We start from the raw sequence: 21,024 nt of genomic DNA on the forward strand, positions 1-21,024 counted from the left end.
AGAGAGAGAGAGAGAGAGAGAGAGAGAGAGAGAGAGAGATTGTGTATGTATGTGTGTAAGTGAAAGAGAGTTAGAGTAGAGATGTGCTGGCTACCTTGTCATTGCTCCTGATTGGTTCTTTTCTCAGTCTGACATTAAAACTCCACCCCCTGGTGACGAGTGTGTGTGAGTAAAGCCAAGTGTGTGTGTGTGTGTGTGTGTGTGTGTGTGTGTGTGTATATAAACGTGTGTGTGAGTGTGGGTATGAAGACTTTTACCGGCTGTTAAACGGAGACAAGCAGAAGTCAGACACCATGCTGCTAAAACTTATCATCCTCTTGCTCATCCAGAATCAGGTGCAAGCTGGAAAGGTTCCTTCATCTTCCTCTGAGGAAGACGGCAGCAGTGAGCATGATGATGAGGAGCATGACAGAAGTGAGTAACGTACAAGGACCGGGTCGTGCTTCAGCATGAGTTTGTGGAGAAAATGTGATCAAAGGGGGAAATGTTTGAAATTTTCAGTGGTCTAAAGTTTGCTTGGTATTTAGTTTTTTTGCTCATAAGATCTATTTAAGATTCTCTGAATGTTAATCTGAAGGCTCTAGTAAGGCAGGCAGTTCACAAGAGGAAGATGTTACTCAGTAAAATATACATGACATGGCTGATTTCTAACTGCTGTGTGGGATGATTAGTCAGAGGACAGTGTCCGGCTTCTGTCTCAGTGGGCTTTCAGATAGTCCATCAAGACTGAGGTGGGATTTTTCAGGCAAAGGCTCCATCCCTGTCCAAATGTGAACATAGGAAAAGGCAAATCAAGCGCTTTACAGTTTGAAAATAATGAGAAAGTGATTCATTCATGCTTTACTACTGCATCACTATTTGTCCTGCTGGTAATCCAGCTTCACTGTGCCAATTACAGTCGACATACTACATACTATTTACAATCAGTATTGTTCAAAAGTCAGAGACCACTGTTCATTTATTTCATTTTTAACGTATTCATTATAATGAATTTGCATAAGGAAGGAGGAAGCTAAGGGAAAATGAGGAGACAAAACATGAGTTTCCAAAACTAGTTTAAAAAATATTAAAAGGCAAAGAACTCATTCAGACTCATTTTCAAGCTATGAGTCTGAAAGGATGTGGTGGGCTGGAGGTTAGGGAACCAACCCCGTGACTGGAAGGTTGCTGGTTCGATCCACTGCTCCGGGCAAGTGTGCTCACTGTCCCCTAGTGTGTGTGCTCACTAGCGTGCATGCATGTGGATGTTTCACTGCACGGATGGGCTAAATGCAGAGGTCTAATTTCACAGTGTGCAAATGGTTGTTAATTCTAAATTCTAGAAGTTAAAAAGACCAAAAAGAAGAAAATTTGCAAATCAAACAAAGAAGCTGTTGCTTTTCTCAGAACAATCAACTGACCACTGCAGAGTCCAGCTTTATTGAATGTGTTTGGGATAATTTGTTTTGAGACTGAATTTTGCAGGTGTGGAAAAATATTCCTGCAGATGTTTTTGAACTGAAAGTGAGTCTCCTGAAAAGAATGGTAGCTAAAATAAAGGTAAACGGTGGACACACTGAATACTGAAAACATTTATATTATATGTAGCCAGTGAGGCTGTGTATATATCTGTTAAATACATGTTTTCTGTTGAAGAATTAATAACTCGTACTTGTATGGGCTTTTTGAATGGACATTAAACAAATATAGGGTGGTCTCTGACTTGTATCCATCTCCACAAGAGTATATAAACAGCATTTTGTTTTTGTTCGCTTACTTTCTGGCTAAAACTATGTGGATACAATATATTTTATTCCTGTGGAATCTAATCAAGTAAATTCAATGCATTATGTTTTTCACTGTGCAAATTTACAAAAATGTAATTGAATGATCTAACCTGATCCGGCATAAAAGCTCTGAAAAGTTTTTCAGCTGATCCTCAGCACTAGATGCTGTCGGTCTTGTGCTGCTCCATTCAAGCCGTGCCAGGATTTCAATACTTTAGTCAGATGCCTGTTGAATGAGAGAGCAGTGCGCTGTCCAGCTCATCCAGGAAGGAGCTGGTGATGGTAATGGCTGCTGGTGGTTTTGGGTTGGGAAACTTTTGGTGTACGTGCCGCTCTGGAGGTAGAGAGCGACTCATCGTGCTGAGAGAATGCTCTCCAGGGGGAGCAGCAAAACGCACAGGAAACACATTGTGCCATCTTTCACTGATGATGGCAGGATGCCCTTTTACACTGACCTGAGACTACTTTTACTGTTTCTCCTGTAAAAGTTAAGCTTATTATGACACCATATGATGCTATGACACCATAAAAGGAGACTTTTCTCAAACTTTCCTATTAACACTCTGGCTATATATATCCTACATGTTGCTGAATGTACAAAGGGAAAGAGCAGTATTTGTAAGATCTCTGAGGCATGGAGAATGGGCTTTATTGATGCAGCCAAAATTGGACAAAGATTTATTTATTTCCTTTCGTATTTACTACTTTTGTTCTTGTATGCTGTTTAATGTTTTTCCTGCATAAAGCACTTGAGCTTTAAACCCTTACATGGTCAGGAACTGCCAGGATGACCAAACTTCTATTACACACTTCTATAACTTGAGTAGCATAGCCAGTTTGCACTGTAGTCTATACAGTTACAGAAATATAAGTCTTAGGATGTTTTGATGTATTAAAGGTGGTATATAAGTAGTTAGTAGTTTTAAAATACATAACTATTTTATATAACTATTTTGCAAATACACTAGGTTATTACAAATATAAACATTATTCTGAAAATAGTGTAAAATCTCAAAATCTCAGCTATATTGAAGAATTTCCCAGAACACGCCCCCCCCCCCCCCATCCCCCCCCCACACCCACACACTTTGGCATGTCTAGAATTACTTCATTGCGTCAGCAGTAAGGCAAAAATAAGCAGAGAACAAGGATTTCTTTTGCTATTTTGAGCCAGAAGGTTTTGACAGAAAAATGCTGCCACCCAACAAACAAACAAACAAACGTTTCCTTCATAACTGCCAATTCTGCCTTGAATTAATCCATTAAGAACTAGTTGAAACATCTAATAACATGAGCCTACTGTTTCTCAGAACTCATTGGGTTGCCTCTAAAGCCCTCGAATTAAAGGTGCCAAAAAATGTATTTGGAGTGACACTGAAAAAAGAGTGCATGGGTAATTTTAGTTGGGGTCCAAACAATGTTAATGTACCCTGAAAGGTATAACATGAGTAGAGATGTACTTTAAAGGAGCAGAGCTACTCTACATTCACTTTACAGGAGAAACAAATAATGTGCACAAATAGAAAATATAATAAAAAAAGCCTGGAGTCAAGATGGGGTGTATAGAGTCAATGCAGTATAATTGCAATAGAACATAGTACAGTTATGTCCTCTGAAGATGTGCCTTTGCTCAGTGACAGTGTTTGTACCCCAAAATAGAAAAGTTTAGAACAGTTAAGACTCCACAGAAGAACCACTTTGGTTCCTTAATAAACCTTGCAGTAGATGTTTTTTTTAAAAGTGGTTCTCAGGGAGATGGTCTGATTTGAGGACCACTGCTTTAAAGAACCATTTCTGTAAAAGAGACCTGCAAGTATGAAGAACATGAATTCAAAGTTACAGGTTCTTTTCAGAACCTTAAGTTTTGAGAATAATGTTACAAGCAGTTCAGGCTACATATAACTCATATATTCTGTACTAATGTATGGCCACAATGCACACTTAGCCACACTGTGGGGCTGAAAGGATTTAGAACAGTGGGTTTCCTAACAGCTCACACCCATCTTTTTGTAATATAAATCTCTCCGTATCTTATATAACCAGTAGAAACCTGAAATGGCCATTTGTAATGGCATCTGCTTAAGGGTGTAGTAGTGCATCTAGCAGTGCAGTACTGAATGTACAATGAGTGATTATTCTCGATTGCTGCACCGTTAGGCATTGTTAGAGGAGAATGACTAATTTCAACAGTAATGTGTCAGCAGAAACGCTTAATCAGAATTCTGAAGTATTTTAATGACCAAACTGGACTTTCTTCTTAATGATTTCATCCATACCTCTTTTCTGACTTTCTGACTCTTTTTTGTGAATCCTGGAACTGGCAGTTGAGGAAGCTGCATGTGAAAATCTGGCCACACTCACATACCCGGCAGTTTTTTCCACTGCAGACGTGTCTGTACGTGCAAAGTGGCACATAGTCTGTGAAAGCATTAAAGACAGCTATACTTAAATGTAGCTATTTAAATCACTTAAATTATGCAGAAAACATTAAAATACTACACCACAGCAAACCGAGACAGACATGTAAATAGTGACCTCACATGCTTCGGTAAGAGTATTAATTTGTTAAAATAGTCACTCCAGCAAAAGCACAAGTAGCCTTTGACAGTTTGAGCAGGACTACCTGCTGAACCAACAAACCAACTGAAATTAAACCCAAAAAAAGGAGTTAAGAACTACACATGAAGGACGACAATGAAATTGAGGACAGCAGAGAATGAGTACAAGTAAACATAATTTAAACATATTTAGAGAAGTGTAACTCCATCATACTTAAATACATTTAACTGGGTCCATGTAACTTGTTACAGGTACATTCCACCTCTGAAGTCCCCTATCTTTGTCTCATCTTACCAATCCAAACACTGCCTTTAACCACAGCTGTTGGGATTGAAATGGCAAAACAGTTCTATGATTAATATGAGATGACCTTCCTTGTTGTGAAATGATTTAAGGGAGTCTATTTCCTCATGTCATTTACGTGAGTAATTGGGTTTTGCATAGCCTATAAAGCCAAACAAACATAATGCCACTTGTTTAACTGGACTCATTAGTTAAACTGATGAAGCTACTGTGTCCTCAGATTAATCACCATTAGCCTACATTATCAGTGTAATGACAAGGTTCACCACGATAAGGTTGATTTATAATTGACATAGCTGACAGTTAGATTTAGTCTAACTCACATTATGATTGTGCATGAATATGTGAGTTTTCCATTAACTGTTCGAGGTGCCAGTATTGGAATACTGAAATTACTATCCAATATGTTTCATCATGAAGAGAGAGAAAATACACAGGCTAACAATTCAGGGAAACCCACCAGTTTTGCTGGTATTTGTAAGTATGTTATATGTTGCTTCTCTCAAACTCCAGCACCTGAACATGAGCTCGTTGCCAAAACCATGTTGTTAAGGACGGCGCTGAGAAAACAGAGGTAGTGCAGCTGTATTGCTATCTACTTTTGCTGATGTTAGCAAGGTTCAGTAAAAAATGAAAATACATTTCTATATATAATATGTTGGCACATGGTCCACTGAGGAGAAGATACCTTGTGTGGAAGACAAGAGACCTCATCAGCATCCAACATGACCCTTGTTAGCTCTGATGGCTCATTAGCTCATCTGAAGGGGCAGCCTGCATTACAAAATCCTATGTACTCGTATATCAAAAATTAGTCAAATGCACATTTCTAATTCATAAAAGTGCAGGGTACTGAATAAGACATTACTGTTTGACATCCATTCTTTCACTAATGCTCCTCCAGTATTGCTTTCATACAGCAGAATCCAGGGGCCTCGTTTCTAAAATGTACTTGAATTATATTCTAAATGGATTTTTAAGATAAGTTTTCAGTATCTTCATGATTTGTAGTGCTCTCCGACTACCTTTCGTACATCAGGTTGGAAACATCAAGTTTGCTTTTTAGAAATTATAACTTAAATGCTAATTTTTACATATAATCATTTTAAGATCAAATCCGTGTGTCAGAATGTTCCCTAAATGAGGCCCAGGCCTTTTGTAATGTACCAACCAATGAGTCTTACAGTGAGATTGACCTTAATGAAAATGTATGTAAACTACCATAAAAAAAAATCCCCGACTGGCTTTAAATCAGCTGGCCACCACACAGCGAAATTAGGAACTAATGCTTTACTTCCTTTCTAATGAACACCCTCTGAGCTTTCACATCACTATTTATTCTAAGAAAGACAAAAATGCTGATGAGTATAATGCTTCCATATTTTCTGTCCTTTATGGTCATTTTCGAAAGTAAATCTTTTTTACTTAAAAAAATAAATTGAAATTAATCTTCATTTTCTTTGTTTTTTTTTACTTTTTTCTCCACTTTCCAGTTCTGTTATATCAGCTAACACAAGCCTGTACTGGCTAGCATTGCACTGGGTGATGGCTGGAGGAAGGTCATCCTACCAACCCAGAGAGAGACAACTATGTTCTCATAAACTCAAACTTGCGACCTCCTGATATTTGGGCCAATGCTTAGACGTAACTTTAGTTGCTTGACACCTACATGAAATCTACATAGTTTCAGCTATGTGGAAAGAGTTTCAGGAAACAGCCAATCAAAACACTGATGTGTCATAATCAATTACTTAATGTTTCTGTAACCAGCTGTACTAAGTAGCTGCATGAAAAATTCACCATGTAAAGCCAACCTAAGGCAAAGTGATAGTGAAAAAAAGATGTTTAAAGCCTGAACATGTGGATTTACAGGGAAGGCCTGTCAGTTTCTGTGAAACATTCTGCTGGTTAATCACATGTAGATTTTTACTGCATGTAACAATCAAGCTTTCACAAATTTGTTCTCAAACAGGGTTACAAGTCAGCTAACACTGTGAAGTGGTTGAAATTATAGAAAAATGTTTAAACCCCAGATATTTAGATTCACAGTTTAGTACAATATTTTGGTTAAATGCTAATTTAATTTATAGAAAGTTATTATAGGCTATAGGATGTTTCCCTCAGACAGACTCCAGACAGACAGTAAAGGAAACTTTTTTTTTCCACATTAATCTCCCACCTCTTGTGATTCCTAAGTACCAGGGTAAATGGCTGGTCCTGTAACTTTAGTACATGTGACCATGGAAGCTAACAATGATAAGGAGTCTTGAGTAAAGTGGCTACCTGGAGGGCCGGTGGCCATCATTAAGCTGCCAAACCTTTCTAACTGAGGCTCCACGTGGGACTTAGCTTCAGAAGCATAATGCCTGCATTCACCTGACTGGATGAAGGAGGGATTGTATTAGTGTGCTGATGTGAGAGAGGAGAGAATATGTTCCCCCTGAGCACCCATATCCTCCTCATGCTGAAATGCTGGGACCCCTCAGCCCCATGAAAATGCAACAAGACCTGCTCTGATCTGATTCTCTGTAATTGATAGCTACTTGGCACTGGATTCAATGAATAGGTTTCAGCCATTACTGCAACTGAAAATGTACCCTTTACATTATAATAGGCTGTTTTTACAGCCTTTTTGCATTGCACTTGGCTTATAAATAGAAACATACACAGTGTTTTGCAAACACTGCATTTCTGCATTTCATTTCCAGTCAAAAAGGCCATTAAGTACAAATTATTCATTTTTTCAGCATAACAAAATGAGCAGAAAATACATATTTAACAGAAGCCTCCACAACTAAATATTTGTTTACTTTTTAATGTCTTTGCCTTTATTACAGCTTCCATTCTTTTTAGAAGATTTGTTTCAGTTTTTCAAAGAAATCCTGGTGATATTTTTCAATGCCTTCAAAGTTCAGTCTTAGAATTTGGTTGCATTTTTTGCTTTTCACCATCCAAGTGATCCTAAACACTTTCAGTGATGTTCAGTTCTGGACACAGGGGCGGTCAGTTCATTTTTCTGAGAATATCATCAGCTTCTTTGTTTGATTAGCAATTTTCTTTTTTGTCTGTTTCCTTTTTGCAGTTACAGCTACACATCCTTTTACAGTCATAGCACTGAGTTGTCTTCTCACAGTGGAAGGATGGATAGACCTGAAACAAGCGTGGAGCTTGGCTTTGTCCTCTCCCTCTCAAAGATTAAAGCTTTAAGTACTGTTTATTTGATGGCACCAGTTTTGGTGATCTACAAGGTTTTTGTGTGATTGTTAGGAATCTGTTTTTCTGTGTATTTTTTCAGCTTTTATTTTCAGCTTTGAAAACTTTGAAACTGCTGGATTTTGCAATTTTCTTTTGACTTTTCTCTTTCTTATGAAACTTAATTATTTTATATCTAATCTCCTCAGAAATATCTTATACTTCATGACTGTTTTGACTGGAAATTCAGGAAGTGAAGGCTGGTCTCTGACTTTTGCACAATATTATACACATACACAGTATTGGTGATGAAAGGTGTTACTTATTCTGTTGGCCCTGCAGTCACTGTTGATCACATCTCTGATTTCTGAGCTTTGGCTTTTTATTTTACATCAAAAGGATCAAAAAAGAAAACAAAACACTTAATCTTCTTTTCTGATTGGTGTTGAATGCAAGAAAAGCCACTGCAGTTCAACGCATCTCTGTGCTTGAGCAGTTTTTAGACCTGATACTTATTTATTCCACTCAAGCACTCACAATTGAGTATGGATTATACACTTATCTACCCAGCTTTGGTTATGAATCACAGATGGCAAAATGGGTATGACAATCAACTGCTTGTTGGTTTGGCTTTTTAATACCACTTTCCATAAAATATGTCTTCACCAACATGAAAAATATAGCAAATTATGAATGGTCATGTAGGTCCTATTGTTAGAAAACAATCAAACTTCTCAGAGATAACATCATGAACTCTGGAACACTGTCACACTGTGAACCCAATTAAGTCTTTAAACATTCACTTTCTTCACAGGTTCCTCCCATGAACATCACTGGGGCTATCATGGTGAGTAAATAATACATTACCTGCCTCAATATTGAACATACCTACATGTAGTTTTAGCTTTTAAAAGAGGAGCCTACAGAAAAGAAATCCTCAACCCTGTCCTCTAGGACCCCTAGACAGACCATATGACTGAAGAATGCTCATAATCTAACATGACCTAACCTAAAAGACTTTGTTCAAAAACAAAAATTATCAAGACAAAGTAATGTGCATGTATATCTGCTACTACTAAACAGGTTCTAATGCAGGCTAGTTGTTGAAATAGCTGCATATGAGTCTAAAAACATGTAAAGCTGCGTAAGTAGTGATATTAGAACCCTAATAAAGATATTTGACACCTTGCACCATGGGCCCCAATGCAACTGCCCCACCTGCAACCACCAGTATAATTCCACTGTTTGAGTATTTCACAAAGCAGAATTTTTTATGTAGGTGCAGCACTTAAACCCAAAGGTAGGATTGTGCAACCGTTATGTCCCTTGGCTCATCTCCTGCTGGACAGGCTTGAGGTTGTGCTTAAGTTACCTTGGCAACTGTGAAATCTTGCTTTGTGCAATATATCCTGTGTGTCTTAGGAGGTAAGAGGAACAGAATATGGACTGAGGTTTTTCACCATAGGCTGGTGGTTCTTGAGAACAGGATTGGGTTCCTCTGTTGAATAAGAATTCAGACCAGAACCATAGCCCATACTTGAATGATCACCTAGTCAGGAAAAGAGCTTCCTGTATCCTTTCCTTTGGTGAAGACTGCTGACTTATTAACCAATGCTTCAAGGTTGTAGGATTGTGACATCATTTGATCCACAATTGTATTTGGTTCAGAGATAAGACTTTAAGGTGGTGTAGATTATTTGCTGAGCTCCATGGTGAGGTATGACACAGAGCCTTGACGTCTGTTCTGGTCGATACACACTGACATTAAAGCTCAAAGTCAGAGATATGACTGACCGTGAAAGTAGTTTTCCATTAGGCATCAAATAAATTAGATAGCATTTTATTTGATAGCGCCTCTTATGCCTTGATAACGTGATAGATCATAACTAATGATAGTAGCTTGGCAATCTTTTATTGTGGTGTACAACTTATTGCATAATGACGAGATAAGCGTTGCTATTAGTAACGGCTGCTTTCAAATTGGGACCGTGTCTTGGTTTTGCATGATAGTCATGTTTTACTAAAGTCATGTTTTACTAAATAACTAAATAACTTGACCTCATTGACTTCTGACACACTTGACATCATTGACCTTAGTAGGGCATGTGAATGTTTTATGATTAACTCAATGACACCAGAAGGGCAATTACTGTGTCAACAGTTTCCATCTTCTCTCTCAGATCAAGAAGCATGGATGTCCTCTTTCCAAGACTGTAGTGGAAAATCTCAGTCTCCGATTGACATTGAGACCAGCAAGGCCATCTATGATCCCAACCTAAATCTGATAGAGCTGGAGGGTTATGACCTTACAGGCGGCCCTCATCTGACACTGCTAAACAACGGACACACATGTAAGCTGTTTTTTTGTTTTTTTTTTCAGCTCGGGCCTTTCAGCCCTGAATGTCCCATTTGGTCAGCTGGTCATTATGATATAGAAGCATAAGAAGTATAGATGGAAACTTTAGTACTGTTTGGGTAAACAGTGCTCCAGTGAAAAATTTGGCAATACAGGTACAACAAAAAGCACAATGGCCTAAAAAAAATTCAGCATAAACACAGATGTTACTATAGGGCAGAGGTCAAAATCCAGACCTTGAATCTTGTTTCTGGATTTTGTAATCACTGGTAGACATGACACTAGGTGGCCAATCTGGTACATCAACAGTTCACCTAACCAGCAGCGATTACAAAATCCACGACCAGAAACTGGATTCAAGATCCACATAGGAAGAAATCTGATGGCTAGTTTGCTCAAAGTTGTTGAAAGTAGACGCCTAGGGTTAGAAATGATTCGTGCTTTTTTGCTATTAAATCTAGATGTATAAATATTATATACCAAAGAATAATAAAAATAGTTGAGACACTCTTGATAATAGCATCCACAGTAAATGATATTTATGGCTTTTGCTTCTTATTTTTGCACCATGTAGTGCTACTGGCTTTGCCCAACACCATGCGCATAGTGAGAGGATTTGATGAAGTCTACCTGGCTGCTCAACTTCACTTCCACTGGGGGACCATAGAGGTCCCTGGCTCAGAACACACCATAGATAAAGTTCACTTCCCTGCTGAGGTGAGGAAGAGCCACTGTTTATAATGTCCACTCTTGGAACACATTGCTGTGCTCTATAAATAATGGGATCTTGACAAAAAAACATCATTGCTGTTCATTTACACTCAATTAAGCCATGTTTACACTCACTGTGTTGACCTTGAGCCTGTACAGGACAAAACATGCTCACTGTAATACAACATAGCAAAAATACTACTGTGATGTTTGTTTTTTCTTCTTTTAAGATCCATATGGTTCATTATAACTCAAAATACGCCAACATGTCAGAGGCTGCAAACAAACCAGATGGACTCGCTGTATTAGGAGGCTTTATTGGTGTAAGCGGTGCATTTTATCAGACCTTTATCAGACAAAACTATGCTGACTCAGAACAGCAAAGAAAAAAATGAAATGATGTATTATAAAATTAAATGTGAATTGTTAATCTAATGTCTGTGAATTTTCCATTCCAGATTGGTCTTCATGAAAATGAAAACTATGAAAAAATCCTGTCTGCACTCACAGATGTTAGCATAGAAGGTAAATATTCACAAATTATCACCCAAGTAGACCAAACTATGAAAGGCCCAGAGACTTTAGGCCTCTTCACATTCAGAATTGTCATATTTGGAGATATTGGCTACAGCTTCTGTAGCATGTTTTCTTTTTTTTGATAAATACATTTTTTAAAAAGCAAATTTGTACATTTGATTTGTGGGTCTCCCTTTCAGAGTCAAACACGCAGATCCCAAGTTTTAATGTCCGTCACCTTCTACCAAACAATCTGGAGAGGTTCTATAGGTACAATGGTTCTCTGACCACTCCACCGTGCTTCCAGACTGTCAACTGGACAATGTTCAATGACACAATCACAGTATCAAGGAAACAGGTTGGTTCTCTCCCTTCTTAAAAACTTTTAGTTTTTTAATTGGTTATTCAGTACTACGATGACCTTTGTGTGTGGCATGAAAAGTTCCTGTTTTTTGTTGTTTCCTCTGTGTTTCAATATTTAGTAGCGCAGCCTGTGGCCTATGGTGTATATTATAGTTATGTGTCTTCTGTTTCGTATAGTGTTTGGTATTATAGTGTTACAATAATATGTTGTCACTTTCTTCACCAGCTGGCCGCCCTGGAGAACACCCTGAAAGCAGGTCAAAACCAGCACCTGTCCAAAAACTTCAGAGCTCCACAGCTTCTCCACGGAAGACGAGTCCTGTCATCTTTCAGCAGTTCACCCAGTGTGGACAGTGAGTACATCATAATAATCTCTGTAATCATTCAGTAACACCAACAAATTGAGAATAATCCATAAATAAGTAGAGTATTGTTGTTCAGTTGGAGTAATTATCCTCTTACAACTTAGGTAATCCTAAAAAACCTCATGTCACAGGCAACAGCTTTTAAAGCTTTTAAAAGTTATCTTTCATAATGCAAACACACTTGTGTTGCGGGCACTTACAGTTATTTTAGTGAACATGAAGTGACGTTGACTAAACATTTTGCACTCCAAAGTAAATTGCTTATCTCTGTAAACAAACAAGCACTTTGTGTAGTTCACAGTGTTCAGTGGAAATGCACAGGCTTTCTGAGAACACCTGAATTTTGTTCCTTTCAAAAGAGGACAGCCAAGTATCAGTTGTGCTGAAACATTTTAAGGTAGCATTCATATATTATTTATTTGTGTGGGTCTAACAACTGTCTCTTACAGATCGGAATGTTGATGTGCCATTAGAGACAGAACCTTTCAAAAGATCGGGAGCACTTGGTAAGTTTGGTGCCCAAACTTTTGCCTACAACTGTATACATGATGTTAATCATAAACTATAACCAAATGTTTTCCTATTCTGGTTTTTAAAATGTTTTTGGGATTACTTTATTCATTCATATATATTATATTTATATCATGAATTATTATTACTATTATTATTGTACCTTCTGATATTTTGATATATATCTTGCATTTGGGGGTTTCTTTCCTTTAAAGTCCTTTAGAAAGTGACCTCAAGTGAACAAATTGTTGTTTGTCAATAATAAGTACAATAACAGTAATCACAATCATTATTATTATTATATAGTAGCAGTAGTAGTAGTAGTAGTAGTAGTAGTAGTAGTAGTAGTAGTAATAGAAGAAGTAATAAGTAGTAATAGCAGTGTTATTGCAACAACGATAATATATAATCTTTTATTAAGCCATAACTCAGGTTTTATTAACCTTAGAAGCAGGATGGGGAAACACTGACCTAGGTATCCTACGCTGATGGCACAGAAAGCATGCAAAGTTCACATGATGGGCAGAGAGAAGGTTGTAGTAACATCTGAACAGGCTGGCCTGTCCATTCAGCACAGTTACTGAAGGAAGGGTCAACACAAAATGAAAGGTCAACAAAAAGACGAGGATCTCTACTTACTACACAAGATCCACTGTTATGGTCTTTCTGAATGACCAGCCCAATGAATCAATACGTTCTGACACACATTTGCAATTACAAACACAGACCACTAACATGGATTATCTGCTGAGAACAATTAAGCTGCATCACAACACTGCTCAAATTAATCACTGTTATTACTTTCGACATAAATGTGTGGGCCAAAGAGGCTTTTTAAAGCTTAAGCTGAATATCTGGACTGCAGTCCACAAGTGAAAAATTTGTCAAAAAGCATGACAACATTACCAAATCACCAAATCATCAGGCATTTTAGGGCATTTTTACATAACTTGATATTTATTAAAACACCAGTTGTTCTTGTTTCTCTCTGTAGGTGAACTGTCCAGAGGTATGAGATGACTCATAACTTAATGTTTCTTAACTGAATATGTTTTATGTTATGTCATGTTCAGATTTCATTTATTAATGGAGACTTTTCACCCACAGGAGATATATTAGCCATTGCCTTTGGAGTCTTATTTGCTGTGACTTTGCTGGTTTTCTCCATGTATGCTTATCAGCAGAGGAAAAAACACTCAAAGTATGTAATGCATATTTTTGTTTTACTATCGGTTACTATATAATAGAATGTGAAATTCATATTATTAGTAGTAGCACCATCATTATAGTACATAATTACATGATATACTGTATCATATTATTATACAAAGTCAATATATTGTCAACAACTGGTATGGTAACGGGTCCATATCATGAAGAACCAAATTTCCTTTGCGTTGCTTAAATAAAGGAATTTAAAAGTTACAAGTTCAAAGCATGTCATTCACTTCCCAGGCCATATAAGAAAACAGCCAGTTTTAAATTCATGGTTGAAGTTATAAGGGGTGTTTCACCTCTGAGTGCTTTTTGAATGAGGTACAATACAGGACAGCCAAGAACAGAGCTCATTTACATATACCAGGGTTGAATTAAGAGACCCTTATTAGTCCCACAATGGGGAAAAATTTAACCCATCTGTGCAGTGATGCACCACATACTCACTAGAGAACACATAAACTAGGTGCACTTGCCTGGAGCAGTGGGCAGCCCTATTCATGGCACCTGGGGAGCAGTTGGGGATTAGATGCCTCTCTCAAGGGCACTTCGGTCACATACTGTCAGCTCAGAGGATCGAATTGGCGACCTTCCTGTCACAAGGCTGGTTCCCTAACCTCCAGCCCACGACTGCCCTACACACAGGCACATTACCAGCGACAGCACTTTTAACAGAATGAAAAATAAAATTAATTTTAAAACATAAAAACACATTCTGAGGGGACTTTGAGGTAAAAAATTAATACAAGACAAATGTAAGAACAGCCCCTTTATAGTTAAGGCCTTTTTGCTTCTTAAGCCTAAATTTATAATATAATAAAACTAATTCTCAGTATATTTAAATGAAATTGGGGCATCAGTGATGTAAATTCAAAGCAAGCAAAATGTCCCATAACTTATAAGTGCTATTTATGACCATAGAAACAAACTTATGCCAGAATTGTTTGCTTAAGAATATTTTAACGACCTTCATCTTTATGCGTTATCTGGAAAACATATTTGTTCATCGGTTATCTCACTCACTAATGATATAAATGCTATAGTAGTCTATCTGTGTAAAACAACACTGCTAACAATTCAACACACCTTTCTCTTTGTCCTTTTTCACAGACTCAAAAAAGACTCCAGACAAAATGTGATTTATAAACCAGGAACCAAAGAAGAGGTATAGATGTGAAATGTGTAATTCGCTTTCAGGAAAGTATATTTATACTACAGAATATTTTAGAGTTGCTAAGTTATGGGTTGCCTCCGTTCTTGTCTCAGTTTTCCATCATTGTTGGTTTCTATGTTTTCTCACTGTGCGCTAAGAAGTCAGATTTGTTCACAACAGTCTCTGTAAATATAACTGCTTTGTTATGGGTGATCACTTGAATTTGGCATGATCTCAACCATGTTCTTTCTATTTATGAGGATGTTCTACTTTGTCTACTGTGTGTCATGTTTACAGTTTTTGTTATGTATCTATATTGCAGGTCATGTTATTTGGCTTATTAACGCACACATACATCACTAATCAGCCAATAGCGATGTATTATGTAAATCTCTCAATAAAAGTGTTTCTGTGTTTCTAATACATGTGTTTTGTGTTTTAATATCTAGAGAAATTGAAAGAAGCAGGAGAGGACAGTAAACTGTCTGTAAAAGAGACGTCTGAGTGTGAGGAACCTTTTAAAGTTGAAAAAACCTCCATATAATGTAAAGGATCCACACTAATTAAAGGTTTTTCTTAGAACTCCAAACAAAGAACAATTAGGAAGCTTTATTTTAAGAGTGTAGCTCTGATTTTGAATGACACCGTGAGTAATGTACATAATAAAGGATAGATACACATATAATAAACCACAAGAGGCTGCGATTTTATCAGGGAAAGGAGTTTCTAATAGACACAACGCAAAGCGAAGCTTTTACAAAACGAAGCCAAACAAAATGCACTTTTTCAGAAAAGAAAATATTAATAATAATTGACATAATCAATTATTCCGCCAAGAAATATAGTTCCTTCGGGGTATAGCGTTGTTGCCAAGCATTTTCATTAACTTTTTAACTTTTGTCGTATAACAATGAACATATGATAACATAACACTATTTAATGCAAAAACTTTCGCTTTAGAAGTACTTTTTGGTCATCAAATTACCACCGAGTTGTATTAACACCAATCCAATGGCGCCCATCTGTTTTATCGCAAATGGCTCCCTGCTCCCTACATAGTGCACTACTTAGGAATTTAAATACCGGTTCCATGCAGCCAAAAAGTGAATAACCGAGTGAAAAATAGTCATTTGTGATTTAACAACATCCATTCTCGATAAATGATGTACTATTTGGCTGTAGAGGAAATTTCTGGATTTAAAGTTACATAGCTTAGCTAGAAAATGATTTAGGGAGTACGGAGCCGTTGAGGACTCAGCCTGGGTTTGACGCTGCTTACGACAAACACAGACTTTTGAAGCGTGTAAGTAAAAACGGCATTTTCACTTCATCAGTACACTCAGAAGTTTCTGCAAACATCATTAGTGTCAAAGGTTATTCCAATAACAGCACAATGATTTTTCGTGCTGTGGTGCAGTGACACAGTTCAGTTGTTGCGAGGCGGCCATAGGTGCACATTTACAACGGCTTCGAACGCAGCGCAGCCAATCATATGTCAGGACTGGAACTATCCGTTTCTCAGTAACAGATACATGCTCCAAACATTCCGAGCTACTGTCAGAGAACTTGCAGCTTACACAGTTTACAAATGCTTAAACAGTTTAAATGGAAAAGAATACATTTATTTCATGAAAATTGAAACACAAAACCTTTTTAACACTACTGTTATAATTTAAAGAGGTTTTAAACTCGAGTTATAGGAGTTCCGCTCGCCAACCAATCAGCACTCAGTAGCAGTAATGCCAGCATTCTGCTACCCAAAACTTGTTTGCTTGGAAAGTTTTGCTTTTTTTTTTTTTTTTTTTTTAGGTAAATACGTCCTTCTACTTTCTGAAATTAAAGGAAAGTTCTGAGCAAGTGATTAAACACTATTTTAACTTTTCGTTTTTTAGCCATTGAGCTTCACTTACTCCCATTCATTGAGGACTCACTTGTGGGACAATATCTGCACCACATTTAGCCACACCCAACTCAAATCAAACAGAAGAAAAAGTCATTTGACAAATCTCTCATGAAAAGGCTGATAGCATTCTTTATCTCCCTGTACATAGAAAACAATACAAAAACTATAGATTTATTCACTAAATTTACTTACCAGTGCTCTCATTATGAACCTTTTGGAACCATTACTTTTTCATGGCATGGATTGCACAAGGTGTTAGAAACATTCCTCTGAGATTCCTCAGTTCCTGCAGATTTTTCAGCTGCACTTTCATGCTGTGAATCTGCCGTTCCATCACATGCCAGTGATGTTCTACTGGATTCAGATCAGGTGACTAGGAAGGCCCCTGAAGAACAATGAACTCCTGTCATGCTCCTGAAACCAGTTTGAGACAAATTTGCTTTGTTATATGGTGCATTATTTTGTTGGACGTAGCCATTAGAAGATGGTAAACTGTGGCCATGAAGGGATGCACATTGTCAAGAACAGTACTCAAATAAACTGTGGCATTCAACTGATGATCGATTAATATTAACAGGCCCAAAGTGCACCAAGAAAACATTCTGCACACCATTACACCACCTCCACCAACCTGGACCACCAGCCTGGACAAGGCAGGTTGGGTCCATGGATTCATGCTGTTGGAGCCCAATTCTGACCCTACCATCTGTGTGCCTCAGCAGAAATTGGGATTCATCAAACCAGGCTGTTGTCCAGTCTTCAACTCTCCAGTTTTGTTGAGACTGTGTCCACTGCACCCTCAGCTTTCTGTTCTTGGTCGACATGGTCTTCTGCTTTGGTTATCTGGCTTTCCGTAGTCTTTCTGTCAGCAACAGTCTGCCCATTGTGTGTTGACCTCTTTCATTAAAAAAAGAACTGCTGCTCACTGGATGTTTTTTCTATATTGCACCATTCTGAATGAACGCTAGAAACTGTTGTGCATGAAAATCCAAGGAGAATCCAATTCAGCAGTTACATTTTTTGCCCATTCTGATGGTTGAATTGAACATTACCTTTGCCTTAGGCTGTGGAATTACCATTAGGCTGTGGAAGTAACTTTGGTTGTGGCTTCAATAATTATCAGATTTTAAGTTTCTACATCTTTTATTTTGTAGGTTTAACTTTGTACGTCTCAGATGTTTTATTTGAACCTAATTTTGCCATCTTCTCTGTGTAGAAGTTGCGTTTGTGGGGAAGGTGCTGCAAGTGTCAGTTGTGTTTGTGTGATCCAGCCTTCTGATTGGTTGCTGGGCAGAGAGGGTAGAATATGTAGAGCGATGACTGCATTGCTGTTAAAAATAGCCTATAGCCGGATGTAATGACATTGCAGAACATTAGCAAATTTTGTATGCGTATCGTCCGATTTACTTAATTTAGTGGTCAATGTTGACTGCAGAATGAAAACGTTGTAATAGCAGAGATTCCAACAATGTCCATCTATTTCTTGAAAACATGTAAACAAGTTTGGGTGCTTAGTTTGAAGGATGTGTACCACTGACTCTCAGTAGAAAGATATTCTATTCATTAAAACTCCCATTTTGCAAAAAGTGAGCATTACCTTTTCAAATGTGAACAAAAAACTACATAGAAAGTGAACTGCAAGGTGTTTACATTGAACATTGCTGTGTAATAACATGCTTGACATATGCTCATGATTTAGTGAGTCCGTCGTGGGGCTCACAAACAAAACACTCACAAATTTACCTTTTCTTTACAGAGAAGCACACCAGAGACCCAATACAGGTATTATTTGTTTTATACCTTTCACAAATATATTTCAAAGAGCAAATGTAAATGCATTTATCACTGCTTTTATCAAGGCTTTTTATTGGTCTGTCCAGAAGACACTGTTTGCATATCTGGTTCACCACAGTGACTCTGGAGCTTGAAGAACAGTAGCCCTTTAACTTGTCTGTGGTTTAGAGTGCAAGCAGTCACAAACAGCAGTTGGGATCATTTACTCTGCTCTCTTCATTACAATGACATCTTGAGTACTCAGATGGAGTTGGATAGCAAACAAATAGGGCAAAGTTTACCTTCCTCTGATCTGATCTGGCAGTCTCCTCTGGGCCAAAAGGAAATTAAGGCCCCAAAGCAGGAACTGCAGGAGCTTGCTGTTGTTGTGTTTAAGAGGCTTAAACACAACAACCACCATCGCTGGGCAGTTAAAATTCTGTAGTTTTAAAGGACCAAAAGAAATAAACTTTTTGCCTGCTGTAAGTGTTGAAATCTCATTTTATGTCTGTTTGCTCAAACTTGAACAGTACCCATTCAGTATGGTGGTCTTATTCTATCACTTTATGTGATCATGGCCTTTGCACAGCAATTGCCAAAAACAATTAGCAGCAAGAAACAGTGTGTTCATAAGAGTTTCTTCTGATGTTGTTGTTGTAGAGGATACACTAATCAGATGAGTAACTCTCTGGTCATTTCCTCTTCAGCAATCTGTTGATTAGTAACATGAGAGCTCAGACCAGTAGTTCATAATTTGACTTTTTAGTTTATTCTATTCAAAGTAGCATCCATTTATTTGCTGTTACCTTTCAAATTTTTAGAATACTTTTACCCATGATAATTTAATTGATTTAAAAAAAGATCAGCTTTAAACAATAAAATAGCTTTTTTACAAACACTGAATTTCCTGCTAAAGCCTGAGTAGATTGATAAATCAATATTATGATCGGTTATTAATCTCAGTGTTACTGAGCTCTGCTAAAGCCTGAGTAGACTGATAAATCAATATTATGATCGGTTATTAATCTCAGTGTTACTGAGCTCTGCTAAAGCCTGAGTAGACTGATAAATCAATATTATGATCGGTTATTAATCTCAGTGTTACTGAGCTCTGCTAAAGCCTGAGTAGATTGATAAATCAATATTATGATCGGTTATTAATCTCAGTGTTACTGAGCTCTGCTAAAGCCTGAGTAGATTGATAAATCAATATTATGATCGGTTATTAATCTCAGTGTTACTGAGCTCTGCTAAAGCCTGAGTAGACTGATAAATCAATATTATGATCGGTTATTAATCTCAGTGTTACTGAGCTCTGCTAAAGCCTGAGTAGACTGATAGATCAATGTGAAGAGCCAGTTATTAATCTTGGTGTTAGCGAACTCTTTTGAATGATGACTAATCTGAACAGTAGACATCAGTGTTGTATAACATCAGTGTTGTACAGGACTCATGCTGTGTTTGGTGGAAAGTTATATATATATATATATATAAATAACTAAAACTATGCAATTTCTGGTCAAATGTGCAAGGTTTTGTTATTGGTATATGGCAAACTGCTTAGTTCATGAGACGGCAGTGGGATTATGGGAGCAGCAGTGCACTGAAGCAGGCCATAAAAACCAAAATAATGTTGAGATATTGTAACTTCATTTAAGTTTTTCATGAAACATTAACAGAACAATAACATGAACACAACTGCCACCATTAACACTGAGGAACAGCATAAATTAAATATTCAACAGCATAGTTTTTTCCATCTGCCTTATTAATATGTATTACAAATGTATTCTGAATACACTACTTTAATTTAGAACAGTATATTTAGTATTCAGCTACTTTTTCAAAGTATTCAGGGAAACACTGTTTACTTTCCCAATCATGTGTTTTCTTTCATTCTTTCAAAAATCTAGTTTGTGACACAAACTGAACAAAAAAAGCCTTTAGATCACATTCCCTACATGTCAAATAAACGTAACAGTACCAGTTCTGTAGTCTTTAAAAGGCTGTACACAAAATTTTAATGTATAGTAAATCCCAATTTTATGATGTTCTTTAAAAAAACTTCCTTGATTAATTCTCAATCATTTTAGTAGATTACTGAATCACTAATATAATCAACAGTGATGCAGATAAATGTGTGGTAAAATGTGAAATCCCATTGATAAAAAAAAGTATCTACATCACCCAAGTAGAAATGCTGACTGCATTGCTTCTTGCTCATAGTCAAGGTCAGAGAGAGGTCAGTGAAACACGATCCAGTGTGTGCATGTAAGAAAGAGTGAATCATAGCAGACAAATACCAGTTATTTCTGGATTGAACTCACTTCAGTTTTACC

At 37.3% G+C, this 21,024-nt stretch overlaps 1 protein-coding gene across 1 annotated transcript; it reads left to right on the top strand.

The window, feature by feature from the left end:
- The first annotated feature begins 238 nt into the window (after nucleotides 1-238).
- ca9 (carbonic anhydrase IX) lies at nucleotides 239-15,430 on the top strand. The gene is made up of 12 exons (XM_017697234.2): nucleotides 239-414; nucleotides 8,635-8,667; nucleotides 10,001-10,171; nucleotides 10,751-10,893; nucleotides 11,118-11,210; nucleotides 11,346-11,412; nucleotides 11,604-11,761; nucleotides 11,993-12,119; nucleotides 12,581-12,637; nucleotides 13,636-13,650; nucleotides 13,749-13,842; nucleotides 14,967-15,430. Exons 1-12 carry the CDS (start codon nucleotides 294-296, stop codon nucleotides 15,025-15,027), a joined length of 1,140 nt encoding a protein of 379 aa, XP_017552723.1. The 5' UTR covers nucleotides 239-293; the 3' UTR covers nucleotides 15,028-15,430.
- The last annotated feature ends 5,594 nt before the right edge of the window (nucleotides 15,431-21,024 follow it).

Source organism: Pygocentrus nattereri, chromosome 18 (genome assembly GCF_015220715.1).
Source record: "Pygocentrus nattereri isolate fPygNat1 chromosome 18, fPygNat1.pri, whole genome shotgun sequence".
NCBI lineage: Eukaryota > Metazoa > Chordata > Actinopteri > Characiformes > Serrasalmidae > Pygocentrus > Pygocentrus nattereri.